The 13,959-nt window shown below is 46.3% G+C and overlaps 1 protein-coding gene across 28 annotated transcripts in view; it reads right to left on the minus strand.

Moving 5' to 3' along the window:
* Positions 1 to 10,366, minus strand: part of LOC141146869 (uncharacterized) — a 204,109-nt gene extending 193,743 nt beyond the window's left edge. For 26 of the 28 annotated variants that reach the window (XM_073633630.1, XM_073633627.1, XM_073633605.1 and 23 more), the window contains exons 1-2: positions 10,293 to 10,366; positions 9,618 to 9,719 (exon numbers count right to left, since the gene is read on the minus strand). In XM_073633630.1, coding sequence (XP_073489731.1) covers positions 9,618 to 9,719; positions 10,293 to 10,334 — 144 coding nt within the window. In that variant the 5' untranslated portion in view covers positions 10,335 to 10,366. The other 2 variants (XM_073633599.1, XM_073633597.1) reach the window with 2 other exon arrangements.
* Positions 10,367 to 13,959: the final 3,593 nt, after the last annotated feature.

Genomic DNA, 13,959 nt, shown 5'->3' on the forward strand with positions numbered 1-13,959 from the left:
AGCATTGGCCCACCCTTTGCAGCTATAACAGCTTGAACTTGTCTGTTCACAAGGTTTAGGAGTGTGTACAAGAAGGCCTGGCTTGTATTCTCCACTCCAATTCATTCCAAAGGTGTTCTATCAGGTTGCGATCAGGACCCTGTGCAGGCCAGTCAAGTTCCTCCACCCCAAACTCGCTCATCCATGTCTTTATGGACCTTGCTTTGTGCACTGGTGCGCAGTCATGTTGGAACAAGAAGGGTCTATCCCCAAACTGTTCCTACAAAGTTAGGAGCATGAAATTAGTATGCTGACGCCTTAAGAGTTCCCTTCACTGGAACTAAGGGGCCAAGCCCAACCCCTTAAAAACAACCCCATACCATAATCCCCCCTCTACCAAATGATTTGGACCAGTTTACAAAACAAGGTCCATAAAGACATGGATGAGCGAGTTTGGAATGGAGGAACTTGACTGGCCTGCACAGAGTCCTGACCGCAACCCAATAGAACACCTTTGGAATGAATTAGAGCGGAGACTGTGAGCCAGGCCTTCTCATCCAACATCAGTGCCTGACCTCACAAATACGCTTCTGGAAGAATGGTCAAACATTCCCATAGACACACTCCTACACCTTGTGGACAGCCTTCCTAGAAGAGTTAAAGCTGTTAAAGCTGCAAAGGGTGGGCCAACTCAATATTGAACCCTACAGACTAAGACTGGGATGCCATTAAAGCTCATGTGCGTGTAATGGCAGGCGTCCCAATACTTTGGGTAATGTGGTGTATATATGCAAAAAAAAACATACCTGGAATTGAGTTTTAAAGATATGAAAGCATCTATGCAAAGCAATAAACACATTTTTGGGTTTTTCTAGCAGTGTAATTAAAGCAGAACATCACCTAGAAGGGAAGTTCTGTTTTTTGCATATCCCCCCCCCCCCGCCTCCACTTCCACAATTGCCACTTTTTTTGGGGGGGGGGGCAGGTAACCACTCCCACTTCCTTTCAGATGTGGCAATCTGAGCCGGAAGTTCGGGCCCCCGGTTCCTTCTCTCACAGCCTTCTGGGACACTTCACATGTCCCAGAAGACTGTGGGACCCATCACATGTCCCAGAAGACTGTTGGACCCATCACATGTCCCAGAAGACTGTGGGACCCATCACATGTCCCAGAAGACTGTGGGACCCATCACATGTCCCAGAAGACTGTGGGACCCATCACATGTCCCAGAAGACTGTGGGACCCATCACATGTCCCAGAAGACTGTTGGACCCATCACATGTCCCAGAAGACTGTTGGACCCATCACATGTCCCAGAAGACTGTTGGACCCATCACATGTCCCAGAAGACTGTGGGACCCATCACATGTCCCAGAAGACTGTGGGACCATTCACAAAGTGCAACGCGCATGTGCAGTAGGAAACCCTTACTTATGATGCCAGTGCCTGCATCCGAGGACCTATATTTAACATAAGTGTCCTGATATTAAAAGTCAGCAGCCACAGTATTTGTAGCTGCTGACTTTTAATTTTTTGGGGGAGCCTGGAGCTCCTCTTTAACAGTTGTGTGCAGCTAAACATAGAAACCTGATATTTGTTTGGGCCAGAAGACAGACTAAACCTAAATTCTTACTGGGTTTTCATGGGTTACTAAACAACACTTTTCTTTGCACTTTATTAACGGACAATCATTCCAAAATTCTCATTGTGTGTTCGAGGCTTAAGTCTTTGCTCACCTTTTTCTTTATTGTGCCTGGAATGTATCTAGGCAGGGGTATCGATAGGGATAGCTAGGCAGCCAGTTGCTACTGGCTCAGGCCCCATCCAATCAGGAGCCCAGATAGCAAGGATAACTTGCCACAATTTTGTGGCAGTGTTTATTTGTAAGTCTTGTTAACTTTCTGCACATTTTCCCTGGCAAGTTGTACACTTGCAGAGCACTTGGAGCACAAGTTCTAGTTGACTCTTTTCCAATTTGTAGCAAATTTGCCTGGCAAGTCTCTATCAAGAGCAAAGTTGCTGTAGTGAGCCTACAGCCAGAGCTCTGCAAGTCTACAGAATGAAAATTCAGCCACAGTGAACCCTGTGGTGGGATGACTATTGCACAACATAACTAAACCAGAACTTGCCACAAACTTGCAGAATGTTTGCAAAGAAAGTTGATCTGGAGTCATGCAATGTGGCTGCAATTGTGCAACAAACTTGTCTGTTTAGCAATAGTCTAGCAAAGTCTAGCAATAGCTTAGCAAGTCATTTTCAAACTTGCAGCACAATTGCTTGTTATCTGGGAGGGAGGCAAGTGCATAGCAGAGGTGCATGTGGATGTCACATACTGTACATAGCTCCAAACTGTCCCTGATTTCGAGGGACTGTCCCTGATTTGGAACAATGTCCCTTTGTCCCTCTTTCTTCCTCATCTGTACCTCATTTTGGACTGATCTTTATAGCTGTATATAAAATGCAATATGTATCTTTCAAAAAGTGTTTCCCAGTGCCAAACCTTTCATCCAATTTCTAAATTGCTGTGTTTGTAAATGTCAAAAGTCAATATAAAGAAATAATAGTGGTAAATTGTGGGTTTAACATTTTTTTTTTATAGAGCTCCTTTAAGGGGCGTGGCAAAATGAAGCTTGCAGTGTGGGAAGTTTGGCAAATCAGCTGTGAGCTGTGCACAGGGTGCCATGACAACCCACAAAGGAGGGGCCTCTGGTGGCCAGTGGGCACACCCCCTCCCTCCAGGCGAAGCTTTTTCATAGAGATGGTAACAGCCCAGATATTGTGATCTATCAGGGAAGTGTAACGGGGATGCAGGGAATACAGAGTGCAGATAGTGGGTGAGGAGTACAGAGTGCAGATAGTGGGTGAGGAGGAGTACAGAGTGCAGATAGTGGGTGAGGAGGAGTACAGGGAGTACAGAGTGCAGATAGTTGGTGAGGAGGAGTATAGAGTGCAGATAGTGGGTGAGGAGTACAGGGAGTACAGAGTGCAGATAGTGGGTGAGGAGTACAGAGTGCAGATAGTGGGTGAGGAGGAGTACAGGGAGTATAGAGTGCAGATAGTGGGTGAGGAGGAGTACAGGGAGTACAGAGTGCAGATAGTGGGTGAGGAGTACAGGGAATACAGAGTGCAGATAGTGGGTGAGGAGGAGTACAGAGTGCAGATAGTGGGTGAGGAGGAGTACAGGGAGTACAGAGTGCAGATAGTGGGTGAGGAGTACAGGGAGTACAGAGTGCAGATAGTGGGTGAGGAGGAGTACAGGGAGTACAGAGTGCAGATAGTGGGTGAGGAGGAGTACAGGGAGTACAGAGTGCAGATAGTGGGTGAGGAGTACAGGGAGTACAGAGTGCAGATAGTGGGTGAGGAGGAGTACAGGGAGTACAGAGTGCAGATAGTGGGTGAGGAGGAGTACAGGGAGTACAGAGTGCAGATAGTGGGTGAGGAGTACAGGGAGTACAGAGTGCAGATAGTGGGTGAGGAGGTGTACAGGGAGTACAGAGTGCAGATAGTGGGTGAGGAGTAAAGGGAGTACAGAGTGCAGATAGTGGGTGAGGAGTACAGGGAGTACAGAGTGCAGATAGTGGGTGAGGAGGAGTACAGGGAGTACAGAGTGCAGATAGTGGGTGAGGAGTACAGGGAGTACGGAGTTCAGATAGTGGGTGAGGAGTACAGGGAGTACAGAGTGCAGATAGTGGATGAGGAGGAGTACAGGGAGTACAGAGTGCAGATAGTGGGTGAGGAGTACAGAGTGCAGATAGTGGGTGAGGAGGAGTACAGGGAGTACAGAGTGCAGATAGTGGGTGAGGAGTACAGGGAGTACAGAGTGCAGATAGTGGGTGAGGAGTACAGGGAGTACAGAGTGCAGATAGTGGGTGAGGAGGAGTACAGGGAGTACAGAGTGCAGATAGTGGATGAGGAGGAGTACAGAGTGCAGGTAGTGGGTGAGGATAAGTACAGAGTGCAGATAGTGGGTGAGGAGGAGTACAGGGAGTACAGAGTGCAGATAGTGGGTGAGGAGGAGTACAGGGAGTACAGAGTGCAGATAGTGGGTGAGGAGGAGTACAGGGAGTACAGAATGCAGATAGTGGATGAGGAGGAGTACAGAGTGCAGATAGTGGGTGAGGAGGAGTACAGAGTGCAGATAGTGGGTGAGGAGGAGTACAGGGAGTACAGAGTGCAGATAGTGGGTGAGGAGGAGTACAGAGTGCAGATAGTGGGTGAGGAGTACAGGGAGTACAGAGTGCAGATAGTGGGTGAGGAGGAGTACAGGGAGTACAGAATGCAGATAGTGGATGAGGAGGAGTACAGAGTGCAGATAGTGGGTGAGGAGGAGTACAGAGTGCAGATAGTGGGTGAGGAGGAGTACAGGGAGTACAGAGTGCAGATAGTGGGTGAGGAGGAGTACAGGGAGTACAGAGTGCAGATAGTGGGTGAGGAGGAGTACAGGGAGTACAGTGTGCAGTTAATGTAGGGAGTGCAGAGGGAGAGGGGTGGGGGTAGAAAGTGAATTGGAAAGAGGGTTAAGAGAGTAGTGGGGGGTGCAGAGTGAGGTATAATAGAGCATACAGGCGATGCAGACAGCTGGGTAATGGGGAGTGCAGGAGGTGCAGAGTACTGGATAATGGAAGATGCAAGGGTGGAAAGTGCATAGATGTAATAGGGGATGTGTAATAGGGGATGCGTGTTGTGCAGACAGAAATGTAATGAGGGACGCAGAGAGTGCAGAGTGCTGGGTAGAGGAGGATGCTGGGGTGCACTGTGCTGGGCAGAGAGGAATGCAGGGGGTGCACTGTGATGGGTAATGGGGGATGCAGGGGGCACAGAGTGACATGTAATAGAGGTTGCAGGGGGTGCAGAGTGCTGTGTAATAGGGTATGCCAACACATAAGAATGGGCAAAAGAGGGACATGCAGTAGTGTGTTACCATGTGTTGTATTGCAATGCCGTGACTGTGTCATAGCTGCGTTGCCTTAATAAGTTGAAATGCCATTCAAAATAATAGCACCACAATACCCTTATTGTTCAAACTGCATCACAAAAGTATGTTTTGACCCTCAAGGAAAAGCAAATCCTGTGGCACACACCAACCAAATAGATTCTTTCTTTAGTATTGTGGAGGCCACTTTTTTTACATATAAGCATGTATAAGGACACAGTAAATATTTAGTAGTCAAACCCTCAATATCTCTTCTATTTATCTCAATATACATACATAAATTACCACCACAATAATATTCTAAGAAGCATGTTAATTCGAAAATGGTAAACAATGGGGGTTATTTACGAAAGGTAAATCCACTTTGCACTACAAGTGCACTTGGAAGTGCAGTCGCTGTAAATCTGAGGGGTAGATTTAAAATGAGGCTCTGCTGATTTTATCATCCAATCATGTGCAAGCTAAAATGCTGTTTTTTTATTTTCCTTGCATGTCACCCTTGGATTTACAGCAACTTCCAAGTGTATGCAGGAACTGTCACTTTCTAAAAAATAAATTATAGGGTTACTTGGCACAATAACAGCAGAGTTTTTTCCAAACTGTTTAGTGACACCAAAGCAGAGCTGGGGGTTATCTAAACTATTAGCCTGCCACTAAACCATCGACATGACACAGATCAGGCTTGACTGCTGGAACACAGACCTGCCATCTGCCTTGACCCAGAGCTGCCTATTTTAGGCCGTGCCTCAGCAGGAAGCATTCTGTGCTACCCACACTAATACCCCGGCTTTCCACACTGGACTTCAACTAGATCTAGTCTATAACTATAAATACATATTTATATATAGTGTATGACGGGGTGAGAAGCTTAGTACCATAAGAAATACCAGGGCATACTTGAATAATTCTTGTAGATGATTAATCTATTGGAGGGAAGTCAGAAACATAGTCATCAATGGTTCAGCAATGAGTGTTGTGACTTCTAATGAAATCTTTCCTAATCCAACTAAATGAAGTTCATTGCAGACATTAAAGGACATTTTGTAAGGAGGAAATAGAGTTGCCTGGGAGTCATTATTTTTAGTCATTGCCTTGCAAGAAGTATACAGATCAGGATTCTGACTTATTATGACACTAAACAATATCCTTATTCTTCTAATAATCATTACACATTCACTACTTCATGGCCTTGTAATCTATTTTTCATTAAACTGTTTCATGCTCTATCATAGGTGTGCGCAGCCTATTGCATTAGGGTGTGCACCCCAAAGCTCCAACACATATGCGTTTGATATATTTACCGGCCTCTTCCTCGCTCTCCATCCTGAAACAATGGGAAGAAGGGGGAGCAAGGGAGCACATGGGAGACCCAGGCAACAGAAGGAAGAGGATCAGGGAAATGAGGGGTGGCAGGGGTGGCATATATTTGTACCAATCCCCAATATTTTCCTCCTGTGGCTGAATGTTGATAAAAGGGAGAGGAGAAGCCTACTTTCACCTGCTGCAGGAGGAAAATACAGATCGGTTCCACTAAATTCCACCCACGCCACTTCTCCTGTCCAGGTTTTGAGGGTCAGCAAGGAAGGGTTGTGGTTTACCTGTCACCTGCCCACCATTGACAGGTTGCCAACCTCAGGATTAGGGTGTGCCCAGGCACACCTGGCACACCCCTTGCGCACGCCTATGTGCTCTATTTTGATATTTTCTAGTAACATCCTCTATGAGCCCCTGAACCTCTCCTTTTCCCCTCACTTCCATTTTTTTGGCAGGAGCAGTGCATATTAGTTGCGGTCATGTGCACTGCTCTATGCACACTACAAATCTCATAGCCCAAAGTCCCTAGTTCATCTCAGGAGCAGGCTAGAAAAGGTGGATTTGTTGCTACATACTAATGTAGCCATCCTCTAGCAGGAAGTCAGATCACAGCAGTAAAAAAAGGAATTTGGAAATTTGGAGGATGCTGAGAGCAATAGAAGGTACTTTTTTGAGTTTTGGAATACATACTTGAATAGATTTTTTATTCTTAATTTCATTTTAAAGTGGATGTAAACACATTTTTTTTTAAAAATTAAGGCTTGCACCTTGTACAATATAGGATTTCATGTCATATATGCCCAGTCCTGCCACGAAGAGTTAATCCAGCTCTGAGCAGTTCTCTTATCTTTTTTCCGTTGGATAAAAAACGAACAGACAGAGAAATATGAGTCAGTTCTTCCCCCTTGCTGTGAGTGACAGGTGATTTACATATCTCATGCAGGAGCCTGAGAGTGATAATCTTTGTACTACAGATCCCCTCCTCCTTTCTTCTCCAGCTTTCCCAGGATTGGCTGCTCCACACCTTAGCATGATTGGGCATGCTGAAGTCATGTGGTGATTTTTCTGGGTTTGACTTGATGTTAGTTGTCATAGCAGAAGTTCAGTGCAAGAAATACAGAGGAGAAAATGCATGTGAACAAGGAAAGTGTAGAAGTGGGCAGGGAGTCTACTGACATCACAACTCCACCCACCGAGCTCCAGACAACAGACCCACCACAGAATCTGCAGTTTTTCAGGTCTCATAACAGACAGAGGGGAGACATTTGACAGTTAAGGATACATGCAGGAGGCATGTATATCCTTATAGATAACCACTATGGCAGTAGTTTAGAGAGGCTGAGAGTGGGTTTACATCCACTTTAATGTCATTTTAACTATGACTTTGGTTGCTGCATGTTTGGCCCAGGTCAAAAGTATTGAAGCTAGAGACTGCCAAGCAAATAGCATTTTCAGAAGTAGGTCAGTAAGGGCATTCCCTATAATTCTGTTACCACAGGTTTCCCTTAAAGAGACACACCAAAGTGATAGTTATTTAAATTGTTGCTGGATCTTGTTGATTTGAATGAATTAATCACTTCTTTCTAACTCATGTGTTCCCCCCATGGCAAGATCTCTGTCCCTGAATATCCAATTTTTCAATCAGCTCTCGGGTGCTGCCACCGCCATTGCTTGTAAGGTAAACTGGCAGTGAAGCTGTGCGGCTTCACAGCCAGTTCCCTACTGCGCATGCACAAAGCACACTGCACTTTGTGAATGGCCCAGTAGTGGGGCAAGGAGGAGGCGGGGTGAACTTCTGGGTTATCTCGCCGTGGTAAGATCACCCAGAAGTGCGAGCGGGTACCTGTCAAAAATAGGAGGAGGCAGATATGCGGAGCGTCTACTTTAAGTTGGACATACAGGGGTTGATTTACTAAAACTGAAGAGTGCAAAATCTGGTGCAGCTGAGCATGGTAGCCAATCAGCTTCTAAATTCAGCTAGTTCAATTAAGTTTTGACAACAAAAAAATATGAATCTGACTCTTTGACTCTAAATGGCACAGATGGGTGATTCCCCCAGTTGGTCTATTGTATTCTGACAGCTGCTGACAAGGGCTGTTAGAACACCTGAACAGTGACTGTGTTTAACTGGATGCAGCAGCTGTTTGACTGAAAGTTTTTCAGCAGGCTTCTTCAACAAAATTTGATCAATCCATTGACTTTTGTTGAATGGAGCAGGGCCAGAAGGGCAACCCACTTAGCGAATTTTGTCTGGTTCATCAGGAACTGGCCACAATTCGCTCAGTGTATGGCCAGCTTTACTTTCCTTTTTGTTGTTTCAATTATTTTATCTATGAAGGAAAGTATGCTTGAAGTTGAAGGAGAGTGAGATGTCTTTGTGCAGCAGGAGGAGCGAGACCGAATACCAAGGAACATAATTAGGAGCTAAGGAGAAAGATCTCACCACTGTCAGCAACTGCACTAAACTGAAGTATAAGTACTGGGTGGATCAATGCTTCAAAGTGTAGTTACATGTCAACTATGGGATCAGTTTACTAAGGAAGTATAGGCTGTCCACTTAGGAAAGTCAACTTTTTGCGTGCAAGAGAATTTTCTCTTAGCTTAGTGATTGAGGTGAAGTTGTGCTGACTTCTAGCATCCAATTAAGCAAAAATTCATTTTTTTTAATTTTCCTTGCTCGTGATTGGGTATTCTTTGCATAGCAAATCTTCCCTGCATTTACTAAGCTAAGTGAAAAGTCCCTTTACATAGTGAATGCTCTCTACTCCTTTAGTAGATCATCCGCAAAATGTCCTTTGTTTTTTTTTAAACTGTAACGTCTTCTTTGGCAAAACATAATTTTCCATCTGACGTACTTCTTTTTTTTTTCTTTTTAAAGCTGAACATACAGACTGCAAAAGAAGAAAGACAGACTGCATATGTAAACAACCACAGGAGGGGTTAACAAGGCTTCATTATCAGGGACAGAAGGCTTAGGACATCTTAATGCCTGACAGCAGCACCAGGTGACAGGACAGCTGAAAGAGCCTTGTCACAATCTGAGGTTGGCCATATGACAAGGAATGAGGAGCACTCCTGGGAATCGCTCATTCTTTCTTTTGGCCTTTAACCCAATGTGTACCATGAAGTTTCACACAATGTCTGGGAACTTTTCTTTCTTTTAATACAATGGCAGACACACACGATATGAGATGTTGAGAGACAAGCAGTCAGAAGATAGACTGATGGCAGCTAAATCCCCCACACTGTCATTTCTGTGCCAACAGAGGGATAACGTGGGTGGCACATTGTAGGATACATCTGGATATATTACATATTATTATACTCAAGTACACACATCAGTATACCCTCTGATTATAAAACAGATCTATTGTGCATCCCATCACTCACCTCTCGAGCTATCTGATTCAAGGCATGGTCCTCAGCAGACAGTCTTTCCCGGTTGGGGTGTCTTTTCCTACCGGTGCCCTGGGTGCCCATCTTGGCTCTGAGCTGGCAGTAGTAAGAAGAGAAGGGACAGATCAGTTCGATATCCACATGCAGCCCTCGTTAGGTAAACCCACAGCAATAGAGCAGTCCACGTCAATGATTGTATCAGAGCCAATTTGGTGATGAAGGGGGTTGCGTTGGCCTCCACAGCGTGGTCTACTATAATCCTAATGACAGTTAATACAACAATGTATGCTGCTTTTTTTGGCTAAAGCGGTAACGCATTCCTGTCTTCTTTTTTTATCTGGTACTTACAGTGACAGCGTGTCTCTCCTTATCTTCACAATACAGTGTATTTGCTGCCGGTATATGTGTGTCTATGGTTCTGTTGTCCTTGTCACAGCGTGTCCTCTACTGATCCCGTCCCTGCTGATGCTGATATTGTTTCCTTAGCTCTGGATGCAGATACCTGCCTGTCATGTCTCCTGATGACACCAGATCTAAGCCCACTCTTGTTATACTATCCCCCCCCCCACTCAGCTACTGTTCCTAGCACTGAGATTGCAAAAGGAAATGGGTCAGATGCTCTTCCTCTCTGCAGGGTACTCCTCTATGTCTCCCTCCTCTTTCTCTCACCTCCTCATCTCTCCTCTCCCCCCTGAGCTCTGCAGCTGACATCAGAGGGTGTGGAAGAAGGACATGCTAGGGGGAGGATTTTATGGTAGACGCACAATTTGATTTCAGAGAATAATCCATACATTCTTACAATTAAACCATCCATTAAGGAATAAATTAAATCAATGACAATTACACTATCACCACTAGCTATATATATACAGTATCTCACAAAAGTGAGTACACCACTCACATTTTTGTAAATATTTTATAATATCTTTTCATGTGACAACACTGAAGAAATGACACTTTGCTACAATGTAAAGTAGTGAGTGTACAGCTTGTATAACAGTGTAAATTTGCTGTCCCCTCAAAATAACTGAACACAAAGCCATTAATGTCTAAACCACTGGCAACAAAAGTGAGTACACCCCTAAGTGAAAATGTTCAAATTGGGCCCAAAGTGTCAATATTTTGTGTGGCCGCCATTATTTTCCAGCACTGCCTTAACCCTCTTGGATATGGAGTTCACCAGAGCTTCACAGGTTGCCACTGGAGTCCACTTCCACCCCTCCATGACGACATCACGGAGCTGGTGGATGTTAGAGACCTTGCGCTCCTCCACCTTCCATTTGAAGATGCCCCACAGATGCGCACAAGGGTTTAGGTCTGGAGACATGCTTGGCCAGTCCATCACCTTTACCCTCAGCTTCCTTAGCAAGGCAGTGGTCATCTTGGTGGTGTGTTTGGTGTCATTATCATGTTGGAATACTGCCCTGCGGCCAGTGGCGTCACTAGGGTTGGTGTCACTTGGTGCGGTAAAACATGGTGTCACCCCTCCTCCTCCCCATTGTTGAATGTGCGGAGTGACCCTCACCCCCATATACCCCCTCCCAGCGCAATTCCTCTTTCTCCTTCCCCCATCCCCCCCGCTCAGCACAAATCCCCCCCCCACTATTCCCCCTCTCAGCAAAAAATCCTCACCCCCATATGCCCCCCTTACAGTACAAATACCCCCTCTCAGCACATATCATCACCCTCATATTCCCCTTTCAACACAAATCCCCCCTCTCAGCACAAATCATCACCCTCATATACCCCCTTTCAGCACAAATACCCCCTCTCAGCACATATCATCGCCCTCATATTCCCCCTTTCAGCACAAATCCCCCCTCAGCACAAATGATCACCCTAATATATAACCCCTCTCAGCACAAATCATCACCCTCATATTCCCCTTTCAGCACAAATGCCCCCTCTCAGCACAAATGTTCACCCTCATATACCCCCTTTCAGCACAGATCATCACCCTCTTTTCCCCCCTTTCAGCCTAAATCCCCCCAAACCACTCCTTCTTACACAGATGGTCTTACCACCCCCAAAATCTCCCCTCTGATCAAAAATCCACACCCCCTTAAACCCCTCTTCTTACACAAATTCTCTTATTCCTCCACCCAAGCCACCCTCAGCACAAGCCCTTTTATATAACCCCTCACCACCAAATCCCCCTACAAGCACAATCCCCCTCCCCCACCACCACCACAATACAAAGGCACTCACCTCCAGATTTTCCCAGCAAAAAAAAAAATAATTTAATCCCTCCCAGCATAAATCCCCCTTTCTCTTCTTGCACAAATTCTCAGATTTCTGCCCACAGCACAGACTTACCGGTTACCAGTTACTGGGACCTCGGCACCAGGGGGTCTCCTTCCCAGGCTCCTCCCCCATCAGAAGAAACATCAGAGCAGAGGAAGAACCTGTGGGAAACTTCCCTTGGTGCTCTAACACTGCTTTAAACATGCAGGCGGCTAGGACAGATACCAGCTGCTAAAGTGTCAGCAATCGCTGCGGTGAAGACCCAGGGACACTCCACAGGAGATGTGGGCAAATGCTCCATGCTGGGTGATGGCCAACACTGTAGCAGCCCCCCCCCCCCCCCCCCATTGCAGTAGAAAAAATACAAAAAGCCCTAAAAATGATGCAGGCAGGCAAGACACCGGGCCCGGATGGGTTTCCGGTGGAGTTTTACAAGGCTTACGCAGAGGAATTGTCCCCTAGATTGCAGTCAGCGCTGTCTCGTGCATCGGAGTCCAGGGTCCTCCCGGATTCGATGTGCAATGCAGTGATAGTGGTAATTCCCAAACCGGGCAAAGACCCTACCCTATGTTCCTCTTACCGCCCTATTTCCCTCCTGAATGTCGACACTAAGTTGTTTGCCAAAGTCCTTGCAAACCGCCTGAACACTGTTATCACAGCCCTGGTTCACCCAGACCAGACAGGCTTCATGCCGGGTCGAGGCACGGACATAAACATCCGTCGCCTGCATACCCACATAGTGGCTGCGGACCCAGAAAATCCCGAGGTGGTGGCCTCACTCGACGCCGAGAAGGCCTTCGACTCAGTCGAGTGGGGCTACCTTTGGACGGTCCTTTCTAGATTTGGCTTTGGCCCTCAATTCCTATCATGGCTACAAATGTTATACGCACATCCCAGGGCCCGTATACGCACCAATGGGACCTTGTCGGCTCCCTTCTCCTTGGGGAGGGGGACCCAGCAGGGATGTCCGTTGTCCCTGGCACTATTTGCCCTGGCCCTGGAGCCGCTGGCTGCCCACATTAAGAAAGACCCTGAAATCAAAGGTATAAAGATTGGCCCACTGGAAGAAAAACTATCTATATATGCGGATGACTCCCTATTATACTTGGCAGATGCCTCCACCTCCATAAGGGCTACCTTGACCCAGTTTGAGACCTTCAGCCATTATTCAGAAGTCCGAATCAACTGGGACAAATCAGTTCTCTTCCCGCTCCATCCATCATTGCCTCGTGCAGATTCCCACACTCCACTACGTTGAGTAGAAGAATTTAAATATCTAGGAGTGAGAAGAGATGCACAACTTGGCACAATCTCCCCCTCGCTCCGGTGGGTAGAGGAAATGTAATTAAAATGATATATCTGCCCAAACTGTTATATTTCTTCCGTCAAACCCCCATCCCTATCCCTCGTTCGTTTTTTCGGAAACTGGACAGCATTGTAACCAATTTTGTATGGGTGGGTCGTCCCCCCCGGGTGGCAAGGCGTACCCTATATCTCCCCCTATCCAGTGGAGGCTTGGCCCTTCCAAATTTCCTCATGTACTACTGGGCGGCGGTTTTAGTGACGGTCAGATGGTGGTTCTCCCAGCCTAGACAGAACCTGGCAGCCACCCTGGAAGCTGCAATCCTTGGCTCATATGCGGCCCTATCCAACCTTGTCTACAGGGGCTGCAAAGCTCATCCTTGTGTAACAGGGCCTATGAAGACTACTATAAGGGTATGGCAGAGCTCCAGGGCAGCTGGGATCAAACCAGCAACTGTCTCCCCCCATACCCCTCTGTGGGGCAATCCTCTCCTTTCCCACTTAAATACAGTGCCTGAACCAGCGACGTGGGCTAAACGGGGTATTTTGACACTGAAGCATGTGATGCCGAACGGCAAAAGCATGTCATTCCAGGACTTGAGACGGACATATGAACAAAGAAGTGGTAACCCCCTTAACTGGGACTTTAAATAGACCACCCACTCAGAGGATCCATAAAAATGAAAACTTTAATAATGAAAAAATATAAAAAATCCACAAATAACAAATATGCACAACATCAATTACATGAAATGTCATAAAAGTGTTATACATAAAGTAGTATAAAATA

This window comes from Aquarana catesbeiana, linkage group LG06, assembly GCF_042186555.1.
Source record: "Aquarana catesbeiana isolate 2022-GZ linkage group LG06, ASM4218655v1, whole genome shotgun sequence".
Lineage (NCBI taxonomy): Eukaryota > Metazoa > Chordata > Amphibia > Anura > Ranidae > Aquarana > Aquarana catesbeiana.